General features: G+C 36.6%; 1 protein-coding gene across 1 annotated transcript in view; it reads right to left on the bottom strand.

The window, feature by feature from the left end:
* slc6a8 (solute carrier family 6 member 8) overlaps positions 1 to 11,498 on the bottom strand; it is a 31,129-nt gene extending 19,631 nt beyond the window's left edge. The window contains exons 1-4 of the mRNA XM_065248128.2: positions 10,510 to 11,498; positions 2,750 to 2,881; positions 1,330 to 1,594; positions 102 to 234 (exon numbers count right to left, since the gene is read on the bottom strand). Of these exons, the coding sequence (XP_065104200.1) occupies positions 102 to 234; positions 1,330 to 1,594; positions 2,750 to 2,881; positions 10,510 to 10,813 (834 nt within the window). The 5' untranslated portion in view covers positions 10,814 to 11,498. The remainder of the gene's footprint in view (positions 1 to 101; positions 235 to 1,329; positions 1,595 to 2,749; positions 2,882 to 10,509) is intronic.
* Between the last annotated feature and the right edge of the window lie 6,862 nt (positions 11,499 to 18,360).

The following is an 18,360-nucleotide window of genomic DNA, read 5'->3' as shown; positions in this document are numbered from 1 at the left end:
GAAAAGCACATTTGACCAAATCCCAGTGCTTACTTTTCATAATATTTACAGTGATGACAGTGTGTCTATACATCTGATCATTATGTGCATTTAAACCTCACCTTTCCAGTTGATTTCACCCCCTTCCACACACAGAAGTACACCATAACCCATACGGCCATCAGACATAGCACCATTTCCCAGTTGATGACACCCGGATTTTCCAGTCCATCTGAGATGTTCAGTACTTTGTTCCTGAGATGAGAAACATATTTATGAATGAAAACACTGAATCAATACAAATGCTCCCCAGCCAGACCAGATCCGCAACGGATCCGTTCCGGACCCTTGCCGACTTCTGCCCAGATCCAGAGCGGATCCGGCTCGAAGTCGTTTGCTTTCAGTTTTTCCGTTTTTAATTTTTGATCACCCCAGGGAGTGAACATCATTACACGTCTTTTTGATCATAAACTTCATAGTACATTAAGCTCATACAGTATCTCTCAAAATAGCAAGACCCCTTTTAAAACTAACCATAAGCCGCTTTGTACAGTCAATCTCTGAGCTCTGTAAACTCTAAACCGATTTCTGCCTTTGTCCGTGCCTCCAAAACCTGAGATTTTACCTTGAATAACCCATCGCTTAAAAAACACTAAGTGTATACTCATAATCCCTTATTAAAAAAGATCCAAAACACACAAAGAGAAGAGGAAATGATGAACTTAACCACCATTGACATTCTCACAAAGGTTTATGATTAGCAAAGATTTGAAACGTTTCACTTTTTTTAAATATAAAATAAATCTTTGGTGTCCCCAGAGTACATATGTGAGGTTTTAGTTCAAAATACTCCACAAATGTTAAATTTGACACTTTGTAAGTGTGAGTAAAAATTTGCAGTTTTTGGGTGTGTCCTTTAAAATGCAAATGGTGTGATGAAATGCAAACACAGATCACCATAATGGTGGTTTGGTGAAATTGAAACCTAATGGTGCTTTCAAATATTTCTCTCTCTCTCTCTCTCTTTCTCTGCACTAAATGGCAGTGCCATGGTTGGATAGAGCAGATTAAGGGGCGGTATTATCCCCTTCTGACATCACAAGGGGAGCCAAATTTCAATTAGTTATTTTTTCACATGCTTGCAGAGAAAGGTTCACCAAAATTTAATAACTGGGTTGATATTTTTCAAATTTTCTAGGTTGATAGAAGCACTGGGGACCCAAATATAGCACTTAAACTTGGAAAAAGTCTGATTTACATGATATTTCCCCTTTAAATTAGATGCAGAATTGTGAAAAGCTCATCTAGAGTGGCTCATATTTATATAAATAAATAAAAAACAAAACTCACTCCCAAAATTCAATGATAGGAGAACGACCCTCAGCGAGCTCCTCGCACGTCAGGTTGCCGTATGTAGAGTTGCCAATGGTTCCATTCTGGCAGTCGCCATGGCGGAAGATCTCGATGCAGTGCTCGCTGTTCCACGGGTTGTCGCAGGTGGACCAAGGCAGCGTGGAGTTGAAGGACTTTATGAAGTAATAGAAACCCCAGGCCAGGACCATGATGTAGTATGTGTTACAGAAGAACACAATAACCATGGAGGCAAAACCAAGTCCTAGAATCAATCATTCAATACGTTTACCTTCACTAGTCTGATGTAGTCCAGATCAAATATGAATATTCTGTAGCAAAACTATGCTAGGATGAGGACATTTGATTGGGATGTAAAATGTTATTTGGTCTTGACACAGTAAAGTTCAATAAAAAACCTTCAACATCTTTCTTTTGCATCTTTATTATCCTTGATATAAGTTTTAAAAAAGCTAAAAAATTTTTTAAATTTGATTGTATTACATTGTGATAAAGTTGTTGTGGTAACACTTAGTAAGTGCATTAGCTAACATGAACTAACAATACTTCTACAGCATTTATTCATCATCTTGTTTATGTTAATTTCAGCATTTATTAATATATTATTAAAATGAAAAGTTAACATTAGTTAATGCACCATGAACTAACATTATGCATAACTGTATTGGCATTAACAAACACAAAGATTAGTAAACGTTGAAAAACTATACTGTTCATATTAGCTAATGCATTTACTAATGTTAAGGATCGTGGCCAAAACTGGTACTGCAATCACACAACTGGTGGCCAACACACAAAATGACAACATAAACATCAGTTGAGGGCTGCAACTCCACTTTTTAAATGACAATATCCTGGCCGGACCACTGTTGTCAAGTATTTGAAATGAAAATGATTTCTTAATGTCTAGTGCATATCAGGGCCATTTTATGATTCATTGATATAAATTTCTTACATACTGTTCCTTTAACAAATACAACCTTATTGTTAAGTGTTACTGTCGTTGTGGTATTATAAAGTTGCAATCCATACTTCTTTTGTTCAAAATAAACCAAAACTTTTACTTTACCACAAATGACGATGGTAAACTTATAATGATGATTAATAAATTGAGCTGTTGCGTCTGATTTCATATATTTTTTTTTATATGAAAATAATCGATCATTTAAAATAATTCACTACATACATATGTAAAGTATTTTTTTATTTTAAAACAGATATGAAAATAAAGAGGCAAAAATGATGTATTGTAGCTTTAAATTACCCTTAGTATACATCTGCAGTCTGATATATTTGTAATGATTTACCAATATCATGTGCATAGATGATATAAACTGACATTTTTTTATGAAGAATGCATGTGAACAAGCACTGAAGTGCATCAAGATGGAGAACAAACCTTTAAAAAGTGGTGCAATGTTCCACACGTTGATGCTTCCGGCCTTCATAAACTGACCCAAAGCAATCTCCAGGAAGAATATTGGAATACCTCCCAGAAATATAAACAACACATATGGAATGAGGAAGACCCCTGTAAGAAACAACAAAATACAAAGGCACATATTTAGGATGGGACATTTTTACAGTCAGTTGGGAATTGATTAAGGTGGTTGAGGAGGCGGTGCTACCAAAGCTGCTACCAAAAACCTGGAGGTTGATACACGATACCTTTTTTCTTAGATAGTTAGTGTTGTGTGCCAACAACACCACACCTTAACCACAAAGCTCAAACCAGCTCAGACCAGCTAGAAACCATGTTTAAAATCACAACCAACCAACACCAACAACAACACCAAGCTGGAATTTCCACCATGTAGGGTAAAGAGAGTAGATGGGGCCACTAGTACCACATGCAAATCAAATCAGTACCCTAGTCACAAAGTGTCAAGCAGACATTAGCTACTATTGTGTTATTGTATGTTTCTTGTTTTATGTATAATGCGTTGGCAATATTGTAATTGACACAATCATGCCAATAAAGTCCTTTAAATTGAAAATTGAAATTGAACGAATATTGCACATTAACCCCAACAAGCAATACAAGAGTGCGTTTTCAGCTGGTGTTACATCATAGGGGAATGTTTTGTCTGACAGATTTATTAGCTATTTGTGCACAACACCATCACATGTTGGCATGCAACTTAATGTTTGACTGCTCTGGCCGCATTAGCATTCATCATGTGCTCTGTGCCACCGCAGTCCACAGATGCATCAACAGCGATGAAGCTTTGCTCCACAGATATATGATTGACAGATGGAGAGAGAGAGAGAGAGAGAGAGAGAGAGAGAGAGAGAGAGAGAGAGAGAGAGAGAGAGAGAGAGAGAGAGAGAGAGAGAGAGAGAGAGAGAGAGAGAGAGAGAGACATTGGTGAGCTCAATTAAACTCTTGATGATGTCATCTGTCATTAAAACCAGGTTGATGGTGGGGAGATTAGATAGACAGAGAAAGAGAGACAGAAAGAGAAAGGTATACAATGACAGAGAGAGAGAGAGAGAGTGAATGATGACGGGTGTGCTGTTACACAAAGTGACATTTTTACGTAACACAATCTCTGCACGCGAACCGAAACACAGCCTAGATGTCCTTTACAGAAGAAAAGCCAAGCTAGCTAATCTAAATAAAAATAATAACGAGTCAGTACATTAAACCTGCAAATTAAACCTACTTTAAAAAACAATTATATGAAATACACCGATGTATTTTGGAGCTTTGCCTGTGGTTCATTCTAGAATGAAAGCTTCTGTTAAACTCATGGTGCAGAAAGAAAGCCGACGACACGTCAGACGATGTACGTCATGCATCTCCGGATCAATCCATGCATCCAGAACAAACGGCGGTGTCTGGAATGCCGTGATGCCGTTTCTCCTTTCCAGCTAGGAAATATTCAAACGTGGGTCGGTTAGTGCTCATTTGCATTTGAAAGAAACAGCACAGCAGCGCCTACATACGGATGATGCACGAGAATGTGACTGCAGGTCAGCGCCCAAACACTACAGCTGAATAAGAGCAAGAGTGAGTCACACACGTACACACTTCTGGCACGTACTGTACTGGATCGGCAAAAAAAAGATTTGGCAGAGATAATGTTATGATGTTATGATGAAACCAGTTTGCCTGTTAACGAACTATTCATGTAAATCAATTAGCATTATCCTTCTATAACTAGTAAACACAAAGACATCTGATTGGTTCATCAGCAGATGAGCTATAAATATAGATTCCCACACTTCTCCCAAAACGGCAGATGGATATAGACGCACATATGGTGCTCAGATCATAAGCCAAAGACGTTTTTTATAGATTATCAGGTGAGAATGAAGATGATGGGAGCAGTAACATGTCCTAGCAACATTCTCATTCATATTAATAACCAAATAACTGGATCCAAAAAACGTGATTACAAATCAGGCATTTTTGCTCAGGGGGCCACTAAACATTTAAAGCCAATAACATTAAGTCATGTGATGAATCAATAGGGACAATAATGACAACACAGATTATGGCACCACCATTACGTGCACAGTCTCAAGTCTTCATTAACATCACTTTACAACAAGTATTCAATCCCAAACAGGACTATTGGAATAACAGGTTAAAGATTAGTCATACAATAATGTAAATCAGGAAAAGAATTAACCTTAAAGATGCAAAGATCACATTTCACAATCTGATATTGTGAAACCACAGACAATGCATGTTCTTGCAGGCGATCAATGTTTCACATATTTCATATGAACAGGTGAATACATGATGTTTTATTATGAAGCATATGATGTGTAAACATAGGGGAGGAAATTACCCAACTGTGAGAACCAGTTTGTTTTCAAAGAAGATGTTCATAGACGTAATTTCCATTTCAGAAATCTTTCTAGTTGCCTACGTGAGATCAAAACATTTATGTTTGCAAACAGGTTTTGGTTTCAGAAGAACAATCCAGAAGATTTGAATGACATCATTGCTTCAATGTGATGCCACAGCATAGACCGTCATTCATACTGTTTGGATTTATAAACTTGGTCCGGTCTATGTGTTACTAGACTACAGTATGTGACTAAAATATTCTTATATTTATGTGCATTACACAAAATCTACAAAATCTAAATATACAAAAAAATATTATATACAAAATCTAAAGCTAAGTTCAAATGCACGCTGGTTGAACCGTAAACGGCCCAGTGTTGAGTCTCAGTCAGATAAAGGGGATTAAAAGATTAACGGACGCTCTTCTTAATCTCATGTCCACGTGAAGCGAGAAACTGATGTAAGTCAGGGAAAGATGCCAATATTCACATCACTGTGCTGGCATCAGATCTTCTCATTCCTTAACCATTGAGAAACAACAGTACGCTGCTATCTCAATACTTTCTATGAACCACAATGGTAACCTTACAACTAATTTATTTTTTTAACTCTTTCCCTGCCATTGAGAAGTTATCGCGTCAATTCCTGCCAATGACGAGTTTTTACGGTAATCTATATTCCCGCTTTTGTGCACTAGGTAGTGCTCTTATCAAATGTATAAAACACTAAAGCATGCACTGATTCAAAAATAGTAACAACTTGCTGTATGTTTTGATCATCGTTCTGAATCTGATTGCTAACAAAAGTATATTAAAGGGGCCATGGCATGAAAATCTGACTTTTTTCATGTTTAAGTCCTATGATTGGGTCCCCAGTGCTTCTATCAACCTAGAAAATGTGAAAAAGATCAACCCAGTAACTTAGTTTTGGTAAACAATTCTCTACAAGCACATGAAAAAATAGGTCGTTGAAATGTGGCTCTCCTTATGATGTCATAAGGAGCTCTTATTATAATAATACCACCCCTTAATCTAAACTATCCAACCACAGCACTGCAATTTAGTGCAGAGAGAAAAAGAGAAGGAGAAAATTATTCACAGCACAATTGAGTTTCAATTTCAACAAACCACCCTCATTGCATCAGTGTTTGCACTTCATCAGCTCATTTGCATTTTAAAGGACACACCCAAAACGGCACTTTTTGCTCACACCTACAAAGTGGCAAGTTTAACATGCTATAATAAATTATTTATATGGTGTTTTGAGCTAAAACTTCACATATGTGCTCTGGGGACACCAAAGATTTATTTGACATCTTAAAAAGTCTTGTGACATGGCCTCTTTAAATGATTTTTTTAGCTTTTGATGAAAATTTTGTATTTTTAAAGAAACCTACCCATATTGGAAAGGTGATAAAAAGAACAAATGAAGATAGGATGAAACTTTTTTTGTTTGAAAGCATTCATTTGATATATTGTATGTTTATGTATTTATACAAGATTTTCTGGAAGGCATTACGTTTTTGTGAAAATCATAAAATATGCTGGCCCTGGCTGGCAACATTTTTAACCCGTGAAAAGAGTTAAGAATACACAATAGATGAATTTGAAATGTGCTTTACAAAACTAAACTACAAATCTACTCTTTTGCAAAGAGTGTTGCTTTGATTTTGAAAGTTTTTTTTTTTTTTACATTTTATGTCTTGGTATGATTGTCAAAGTCATATATTTATTCAGATTCATTCATCACACTAGAAAAGTGAAAGTTAAATTGAATGCATTGTTTTGCATTCAAAATTTGCATGCTGTACAAACCGCAGAAATACTACTGTAATATTCATTCGGAAAAAAGCATTAAGCAACAGTGGGCATATGTTTGATAAAATTTGATCGACCACATCATATCTCTAACATGTGTGTTTCCCAAACTATTTACACTAGAAAGAAAATCTGTTTTGTATACCTGTATATGCCGAGGCACAATAGCAATGATAGCAGATGGTATTAATAATGAGTGTCATGCACTTCATTATGAAGAGATTTCATATAGATAGGCCACCTAGCACAGCAGTGATATAATACTGCAGACCTGACGGCCAAGGGCAGATAGAAGACTGCAGAGATAATAAATCTATGTGGACATTCGGTTCAACTTGGTCTCTTTTTAACATTGATGTACAGCGACATAATGCTGAGAGCGGATGGTAACCTGGCAACAGAGAGGCTGGGATGTAGTACTGTATACGTCTTACTGACGGCACAGTGTCAATCAGCTCAGCTCAATGAAGGGGTGGTGACCTCAGATAGCACAGCGAGTGTTTGTGAGGGCGAAGCTGTATAAAGTAGAGATAACGTTACCTTTGACCTCTACCATCCTAATAATAAAGCACAAGGGCTGGTGAAAGATTAGGGCTATGATATGTCTCAGGTCCTTCATTTAAGTCTATTAAATAGTAATGATTTTAAAAGAACCTTAGACTGAATGGTTCTTCTGTGCCAACCCTGTATAGCACTTTCACTTTTGAGGGTGTATATAAAGTCACAAGTGAACAATTATGCAAAAATAAAACATTCACTGTGTGTGAATTAGTAATGGTTTACTCGCATCTAAATTTGTCCTCTGTGGCAGGAAGGTAAATATCACAAGTGTCTCACAGACCGAGAATGTGAGACTTGAGACGTAATTAAACTTCACCTGCCAAGACCTTTTCTGTCTTTGATTTGGCAATATAATTCAGGAGTATTACATACAAAGACGACACATTGAGTTTGGCGACCTGGGAGACGCATTGCGTTACCTTAGAGCTCCTTGTTGGGGGTAAAGTAAGTATTTAAGGAAGGGGAGCTCAAAAGCTCAGTCAATCCTCATGAGACGCTCGTGCGTCTCATTTTTCTCAAGCTGGCATCGCTTATTGTTTTAAAAAGAATTGATGTTTTTCGCGAATCGTTCCCATCGGCTGGTTGCCATGACCTTTGTTCCTCTACCACAGGTGGGTGAGGGTTCAGGTCCAAAACACACTGAAATCTTCTCTGTCTAAATAACCAGAAGGGAATTAAATCAAGTTATCCATCAAGTATGAAAAGAAATGGAATTTGCAGTAATACAACACGAACCAAATCTCGACATTTCGGTCACTGCAGGGATCCATGCAGGTGCCAAAGACAAAGACTGTACTGGGATCAGCGTTACAGTTCACACATTCAGTGTAAGTTATACACTATATTTATGACCTGACACATAATTGAATGAGGTAGGAAAATAATGTTGGAATTTTGTGGGAGACAGTTTATCCTTTTCTTTCCAAACATAACATTTACTCTGATATTTGAGCACTGTTATTCTTTATTGCACAAAGCATTTGCAACTTTTTTACAATTTCAATAGTGTGATGTATTAATTTGAAATGATATGGTTTTTATATAATGTACTTCATGGCATTCAACTGACTTTTCCAATACTCATCATTCATAAAATATTATAGCTTATTCACTCCAGTTAACTTGATTTGCTTTTCAATGTGTTTATTTAAACACTTTTCCACTGACTTTCCCATAATGTTCCCCCTAAAATCTATCAAGGTCTACCCAATATCCCCACAGTATGCAATACCTCTAGACATGTTGACAAAAACTCTATTGACAAACTACTGCGCTGCTAACGTATGGCCATTCATTCAGCAAAATCTGGACAACCTCCAGAGAGCTGAGGACACTGGGAAACAGCCTCATCATTCAGACAAACACAATGGATCTCTTTCTAATGGGGTCTTAAAGTGTTAGGCAGACTTGGCCTTTTCATTCTACAGCCATCAAAAGATGACTCATACACAGTGTGAATCAATGTCAAGAAGTACACCAGACCTTATAACGCAACCTAAATTTAGTCCGTGTCTCAAACCATGTGAGCTATCCACCTGAGCATTTGTGGGTATCAGTGGGACAAACGTGTCATGTTGTCATTTTGGTGTCAGCATTTGAAGGAGATTTGGCAATTGTGTATTTTATATTCATTTATAGCGACAGATATGGCAACATACATTTCTGAAAATTAGCAGGTTAAAAAACATCACTGGCTTAATTAACATCTGAATTACAATGTCGTGCAGAATAAGTTATTGCACTCAATGTTTTTTAAACCATATCAAAATATATCAGATAAAACCTTAAAATGGTTTTTTACTTTATCTTCAAGTCATTTTCCATTAGAATGTGCAGTATGACCTCTAATGGTTGCTTAGGAATGTGTGACCTCTATGTGTGCTGTCATGAACTGCATTCAATGCATTTAGGACTCAGACAGCGTCGCCACGTACAGTATTTTGGTCCTTCAGTGTCAATACATTACATGTAGCCTATTGATGCTTTAACTGCTCTGATACATAACGTTAGCGCGCACACGGTAATGCGCAATGCCGTTGCGCACTGAGTACGCAGCAACTGCCTATACGGCAATGAAGAACGCTAGATTAAGAGACGCCCCCGAGACTACAGATTCAAAATCATCTTACATCCATGCACTTTATCTTTCTATAGCAATGCTATTATAAACTAGTGTATATGCATATGGTTTTATATTTATTAGCCTCACATTAAGATTCATCTTTCTGTCCAAGGTTCTTAAAATAACTATTGCTTACCTATTTATAGTCTGCAAAACCTTTAAAGATAACCTTTTTAGCAACAGAAAGGTTGTTAAGGGTTCTTTAGTGTATGGAACCATATAAGAACCTTTTGGGAACCATTACTGTAGGCATCATTAAACTTTGATTCTTATATTTTTACACAGCATTTGGACACCCAAGCCACAATTGAAAATGTTCAGTGGGAGAAAAAGCACAGGTGTGGATTAGCCTACTTCAGTAACGTTTGACTAACTAGAAGGGGTCGAAATATATTTTTTGCCTTTGACAGGTATCAAACTAACTTTAGGTAAGCTTGTGTTACCTCTCTTTCAAATAAATCACAAATTATTTTATATCAAATATTTTTGTGTAGGACCGCTGTATATATTTACTTGATTTTATTAAGGACAACACACATAAATCAACATTACCGTAAATGTGCCAGTGTTAGCCAGCCGGCTAATTTTCATCTTTATATCTTCCTTTAAACCGGCAACATCAAATATGCTAATGTTTGCCAATTTACACCTTAAAGCAATTAGGTGTTACATTTCAAAGCTATTTTACGCGTCAATAGAGTATACTTGAGTGCAAAGTGCCTCAATGAATGAATGAATGAAGTCAGAAGGACAGGAGGTGTCCTCCACCGCGTCGTGACGTCAGAGTGGGGGGAGGTAGCGCGTGATCTTGACGATTCTCTCTCAGTGTTCTGGATAATGATGTGTATAAATCTTACCTCCACCATTTTTGTAGCATAGATATGGGAAGCGCCAGACGTTCCCCAACCCCACGGCGAACCCCACGCAGGACATCATGAAGTCCATCTGTCTGGTCCAGGTCTCTCGCTCGGGGTAGCCGGCTTTCACTGCCGCTGACATGGCTCCAGGGGCCGCGGGGATAGGCACACCGTTGGCTCCTCCGATGAGGGTCCCATTGACGCCTTGATGCCCGTTTCCATTGGGAATGAGGTGACCCTTCTTCTCCTCCACCAAGACCACGTTCAGGGAGCAGCAGTCTGCGTCTATAGAGCTTTTTTCCATTGCACTTGTAAACAAAAGCAACACTCAACCTTCTTACCAGAAGGGCTTAAAATCAGCACTCAAAAAAATATTTGATCTCTTTTTTTGATATTTATTGTATCTGTCTCAAATCTCTTATTCACACCAAGATGTCCCTTTTGTTCTTCAGACGATCCTGGTAGGATCTGGTCCTTTTTCTTTTTATTAATACAAAAGTCAGCAGTGATATTCTTTAAGAATGATTTTTTCTTCTTCTTTCTTCTCAATGTCAAACCTTTATAGCGGATGGCAGTTCTCTGCGGAATTGGCCACGGTATTTGGGTCTATTGATCAAAATGCGCGTTTGAAAAATAAATAACGGGATCACAAAAGAAAAAAGACACTGGTTTCAAACAGCACCTTCAAAAACAATCCACGAAACACTTAAATGTGAGTCTGAAGAATCGCATGAGCACTTATATCTCTCAAAGAGAAGACGACTGCGGAGACGGGAAAACCAAAGCGGCCCTTAGCGCGCGACTAACAGATGGATGTAATGGAATTACATTCACGAATACTTCGTCTAAATGTCTTCAAACCATCGTTTTCACCGGTTTTACACACTCAAAAGATAAACGATGAATGAGAGACGCGTTTCGGTGTCTGCAGGAGGTGCGGCGGCGGCTCTATCGATGTGTGCGCGCGGACGGACTGTCTGTGTTGGTGCGGAGCCGCGCTGCCTTTTAACGGGTTCGGTAATGTCACGTGCGCTCATCCCTCCCCCTTCGTCTTTAATGGAAAACAAGGAACGGAACGCTCACGTAGCCTACAGAACCGCTTCATTCTGCATAGTATACACTGCGTACTACGCAGCAAGTGCGCTCTTGACTCACTTGATTCGGTGAACAGGATGTCCCCTATCTTTTAGTGCGAAAGAGAAAATGAAACCAATATAATATCAAACAACAATAAAAGCTTTTAGATAAAACGAAATAAAAAATAAACGAATAAACGAATAAAATAAATATTTTGTTCTTGAAAATCTGTATGTGATCTGTCCCCTTAAAAGCATGCAAAATGTTATGTTTACGTGTAAAATACGTGTTTTTCAAATGCGTCACAACTTTTACTCCTTATTTATTTTCTCTAATAAATGATATAATAATAAAAAAGTATTGATTTATGATTTCACAGAATCGATCTGTATTGTACTCTCCGACATCTTTTGTCAGTTGAAGAGACAAAACAGAAAACAGCAAGAAAAGTGGGAGTGGCAGTAAAGCACGTGAGTGGCTGAGTAGTAGGAGTATTATGGTATGTACTTCCAAACATACTGTACCCACAGAATACGTGGTGTCCATGTGGTCTATTAGTTATACAACTTACCCATTGCTTTTTTGCATTACAAAGTACATCAACCAGACCGCTGGAGATGCTGTTTCCCTTCTGGAAAATTACAAACTTGCATGAGATACTGCAGTAAGTTTTCCATTGATATCACATTGTTTACATCTAAGTAAACACATGCACACAAATATACAGTACACAATTATCATGGAAAGAAAAGTGTTGCAATATGATAAAGCTACCACTGTCATTAATACATTCACAATTATAATAATAATAATAATAATAATGGCTGGTTTGGTGGAAATGCTTTATTACAGTTCCTGCTGGAAAATCCAACTATTAGCTTGGTTTAAGGTGGAAGGAGCTGTTTTTTAAGCTGGTGGGTTAGATGATCTTTTTTGGTCAGCTTAAAAGTGACCAAAACACAGACAGGACAGCTTAAAAAGCAACCAAAACACAACTAGACCTGCTTGCTACACCAGCAATACCAGGTAAAACCAAGCTGGGATACCAGCTTAAACCAGCTCATTAGCTTATGCTGGTGTTAGTTGGATTTTTAAGTAGGGGTGTTTTTTGTAAGAAATAATTTTACTCTTTAGTGATTAGCAAAGCTGATAAAGGTTTGGAAATGTTTCAGGCCAAGAATAACAACCTCAAACTTTTGGGCAACTTTTGTCCCACAACTTTGAAAAGTTATAGAGGTAAGATAAAATCATGAAACTCAAATGCTTAGAAAATCTGAAATGCATTTGAAGAGTGTGATCCTATAACTAACAACTATAAATCTTATTGACCCTAAAACCACTGCACATTACTTATGTGTTCTGCCAAATGTGTGTGAATGTTCAACCTGTAAGGACTGGAGGAAAAACCAATATCTACAGTAGGCTATATGAGGAGTGAATACTGATCGTTGGGGATTATGATTTGCTGTTCTAACATACGGTTGGATCAAGTCAGATTTTAGGCCCCATGGGTGATAAAAAAGATTGCAGTTTGTTTTATCTATTTACTGGAATTGATGAATGTAACATGTTAATGTCCAGATTCATGTATTTATGTTATGGATTCATCATATAATGGTGGATTATCTTGGGTTGCTGCAATGTTTAACCCATTGTAGGGTCAAATATAAACATTTATTGGATTAATTGAACACAAAAGATGGGTTTGTCTCTTTTTTACCCATGCAGCACTGGGTTGTTAATAACCTTGTTTAGTCTATAAAATTTTCACTGCGGGGCAAATTTTGCATTGATTTAGCCTAGATGTCTGGGCTGTTTTTGGGTAGCTAATGGACACTTTTTAAATGCAAAATTGCTTGCTTGGGGATAGATAGATAGATAGATAGATAGATAGATAGATAGATAGATAGATAGATAGATAGATAGATAGATGCATAGATAGATACATAGATAGATTTCTTAACCAGGGGGCCAGGTTCTACTAAACTTTGTAGGGGGCGTCTAGACTTACAATTATTTTAAATAAGACAAAACAGGCATTAAAATTAACAAAAAAAGTAAGATATATCTTATGTGTCTTATTACGTACACTGACAAATAAAAAGGTCACAAAATAGTTCCAAGCTGTCACTGGGAAAGCGTCCTAAATTAGGACTCCTAATATGTACAATTTAGGTTTAGATATGTATACATTTGGTAACAATATGTACCTCTGTTGGTGCAAATGAAGACTTTTTGAAAAGATACGACCCCAGTGACAGATAGGAAACATTTTGTGCAAATTTTTCTAATGGTGTAGAAATTGCGAGTGGGTGGACTTTAAATATTGTTGTGGACAATGGGGAGATAGTTGAAACACACTGCTCTCATCTTTTGATCTTTTGTGGGTCGATTATTTTTTAACGTTCTTGCTGAAGAGAAAGAAAGAATGTATATCCATATGCAGATTAGTCCATATGTGAAAGCTACAATCTGTGGAAAAGAAACGAGAAAAACTGTACATCACAGTAAGAAAAATACCTTCAAACTTTATCCAACAAGAAACAGATATGACACACATTCAATGTTCCTTTACAGTAACTCAACTGGTAAAGCATTGCATTAGCAGTGCAAAGGTCATGGGTTCGATCTCAGGGTGCACACATGATAAAATATATACTGTAGCTTGAATGCACTGGAAGTTGTTTTGAAAAAAAAAAAAATCTACCCAATGCATAAAAATCAAAATAATTCAGGGTCACAATAAAACACATGGGCACAAGAAACAAACACAACATGCAAAATTCAACAACTGTCACCGATACATTAGCAAGCAATTAAGTTACAGTTTCTATCTCTTACTGTACTGTCTCCAGTATCATAAATCACTATACAATGCACCCTTTCAAAATATAAATTATATTTTGACCATAGTCAAAGTACAACTTTGGTACCTTTTTAAATGGTACTGCCCCAGCCATAGCCGTACAGTATCAATAAATTTTTTTCCCTGCCGACTGTTCTGTTTCGTCGATGCGCAGAACAAAGCCTGACACGTAAATGCACAAGGAAAAAGTTTCCTCTATGGCAAAAACATATGGCTTGCACATTTGGACTCATCAAGTCTTTGTTGAAGGCGAAGAGTGTGACTCCAAGCACGGGGAGAGCTCTGCTACCATTGCATTTTCACGTTTCTATCAGTCTAAGTTTAGTTTAGAAAAGACCTCGTGACTTTAGAAGCAGCTGCCCTGCAAAGGTTATGTCTCTTTTTTATAGCGCCCACTGAAACAGCAGCTGTGTCGAGTCCCCACACACCCTAACACTCAAACTGTACGTTTGTTTGACATTTTTCACTGCTGATATAGTTTACTAATAATAGCATTTAAATATACAATTAAGAATACACAAAGATAACAAATAAGGGTTGGTTCAGTATGCCTGTGGTTGCTTAAAACTCTTCCTTGAAACTACAAGGATGAGAAAAGTCCTCTTGTAATGTTAGTATAGGCATACAGTACATTCATTTGCTTATAAATGATACCTGCCATATGATATGCCGAAAATCCATTGAGGACTGTAAGGATCACCTCATGATTAACTCTCACAGCGTGTTTGTGAAATGAGGTCATGCGCTTTGCATCACATGTCACAAAAGCTGTTGACCCGTCAGTCAATGGGAATAGCGCCAGCTGACCAGAATACAATTCAGATCCAAATAAATCACACATTATCAGAACACCAAAACAGTTCAATTGCCTATATTTAAAACTAGTTGTGGTCGACTTACAAAATCATTTGCCAATTTCAGAGCAATGCAGAGATTACTGGCAGTAAACTGTGATATTTTATATGAGCAAACAGGTGTGGGTACAAGTTTAGGTCACAAGTTTAGCATGCTATACAGATAAGAGCTGGCATATAATCAATACTTCTATTCACAAGCGTACGGTCACACCCTGAACACTACAGAGGGTCACTTATTTTTCAGTAAAGATGTTGTTTACTAACACACTTTCACTTGCTTCTCTTATTTGTTTTTCACTTTTTAACCTTTTGTAGAGTTTACTGAAATCACATTTTTGTCCGTCTAAAGTAAACAGCCGTTCTGATAAGACTGTCATAAGACTAGTTTCTGTTGTGAGACTGTGATTTGTCATAACATTGATCCACTAATAAATGCATTTATTATACAAATAGACGTGTTTACAATAATAAAACATCATATTTATCCATTGAACTTATTAAAACAATTTCTTTTTTATTTCAAGAGTTTTAAGATGTTCAACTCTACCCTGTTTATTATGGATTTAGGAAAAGTCACAAATGTTGCTACTACTAAACACCCTAATAATATTTTTAGTGTTTTTAAAGGAGTTGAGTTTTCACTAACTGGGTTAAGTTAAAACACACGCTGAACGCATGTTGCATGCATGGGGCACGCTGTAGGATCTTTACAGTATATGGTCACATGGTGATTTTCCTACTGGACAATATGGGTATGTACTGTATGTATATGTGTGTGTATTTGTAATGAGAGAGAGAGGGGATCGCAATGACAACTGGCCATGCCAAGGAGGGATTACATCCAGCAGATGCAAAAAGAATTTGGATAACATGACAGAGTTCCTCTATTATTTCTTATAAAACTATACAGTAAAAGTGCAATAACTGTTAACTGCATGCTTATATCCACAGGAATGAAAAATCCAGAGACATCGTAAAACAAATTAACATGACTGTTTGTGTATATAGCTATGAATAATATCTCAAATGTGTATTTCATGAAATTAGGGATTTATAGAAAAAAACCACTCCAATTTTCTAGAAAAGACAAAACCCAGTTCAAATAAAACATCAATGGTCATTATCAAATCTAAATAAACTAAATAATTCACCCCAGACTGAATATAAAATAGACAGTTTGAAACTATCTTTATAACATTTTAAACAGAAATTAAAATCAATAAACTGAGGGTCTTTTTCTTGACCATTCATAGGTGCTATATAGCACAAAAATGGTTCCCTTATGACTACAAGCATTAAGTGCTATTTAGCACCAATTTTAGTGTATAGTGACTGTTGACACAACATGAACATCTTGTTCAGCATCTCTGGCCACGTCGTACAACATTGAAAATAAAATTCATGGCAGAACTTTGTGTGAACATGACATTCAGTTCTCGGTTAAACTTCCTTAACGCTTTCGAGAAATACAGGACATTAATAACTGAAGTATCATTCATCTAAAGACCCAAGTGAGTGGGTACAGACTGTATCATCATCAGATTACTGCTGTGGTGAAAAACACCCAGGTTACAGGACATACACTCTTAAAAATAAAGGTGCTACATGATGCCATAAAAGATCCTTGCTTCTCTTGTTAATCCATAAAAAACGTTGAAGTCGCAATGAAATTAAAATTATACATTTGTATGTGTATATTTTGAAATATAGTGATATTTTTTTACAAATGACTTATTTGTGAGCTTAATTATTTAAAAAATCATAATCTTTCATCAAAACTGCAAATCTCCACGAAATGATCTCTCTTTACTTCCGATCATAAGGTAGGCTATGTCAGATGGGCGGGGTCTGGGAAAAGATCACAGCGATTAGCAAATAGCAACATGACCCAACCTTAAACAATCCAATGAGTTCTCAATGAATGAATTCAAGTCCAGCCCTACCTTTTTTATTTTCATTTCACTCAGATATACATCACCACTGGGAAAACAAGACAATGACTTATGTTTTAGCAACTTTTTCCCATGCAAAAGGTTTCATAGTATTTACAGTCACTTGAAGCGTTTCTCAAAACAGAAAGTAATTTTTTAAAAACACTCCACATCCTCAAGTCAGTTGTGCACAACATAAAAGCAAATTCTCATTGTTTTGGACAATTGCAAATTATTTTATACAATCATTGAATGCATCATTGTCTGCTGTTTTTATTTTCACTTGCTTATGTCATTTTCATCAAAATACACCATACTGGTTTGTGTTGAATAGTCTTACACCTCAAAACATTTAGGAATTAGTTCATCATACAAGACATGTCATGCTAAATTGTTTACCCTTGTGTCATAATCTGTTACTGTAAGCAAGCTTTCCTTAGGTTTGTTGTAACATGATTGTCTTTTGTGCACTTGATTGATAAATTTCTGTCAAGTGAATCATTTAATGGAAATGGAAGTGTACAGTTAACCCTTTAATTTGTATATTAACACTTTTACTGGGTTGTTTATAAACAATGACACAAGGACTTGCCATTGTGATGGGACTCACAAAAAATACTTTTGTGAATTGAGGATTTTTTACAAGTAACAGGCTGTTGCAGGACATCCATGATGTTGTGCAGTTTGTATGAATTTGTATGAATTTTCTTTAAAAAGGAAAGAACCCTTTAAAAACCAAAAATGATTTTTACAGTTTATGTTTTTGAGCATTTCTCAAATCATTTGTACAATTTGCAAAATGCATTTCTCGGAACAATTCAAACAAACTGGATGGATGTCCTGCAAAAGTAGCTTGTTTAAAATCCTCAATTCATGTCTCAAAAGTACATTTTTACGTCAGTGATCATGTCAGTCCCATCAAAGTAGCAAGTCTGTGTGTCATTGTTCATGAACATGAAATCAAAATGTTTAGCAATGTGGTCATTATAACAAGAGTTATAAAAAACATAAAACATATGACATGGAAAAACATATGACAAAAGCAGCAATGTCATGACTTTTGCGATGTAGAAACCAGTATAATTTTGATGAAAATGACATAAGCAATTAAAAATGTAAC

Source organism: Paramisgurnus dabryanus, chromosome 11, assembly GCF_030506205.2.
Source record: "Paramisgurnus dabryanus chromosome 11, PD_genome_1.1, whole genome shotgun sequence".
NCBI lineage: Eukaryota > Metazoa > Chordata > Actinopteri > Cypriniformes > Cobitidae > Paramisgurnus > Paramisgurnus dabryanus.
This window is presented reverse-complemented; position numbering and strand designations above follow the sequence as displayed.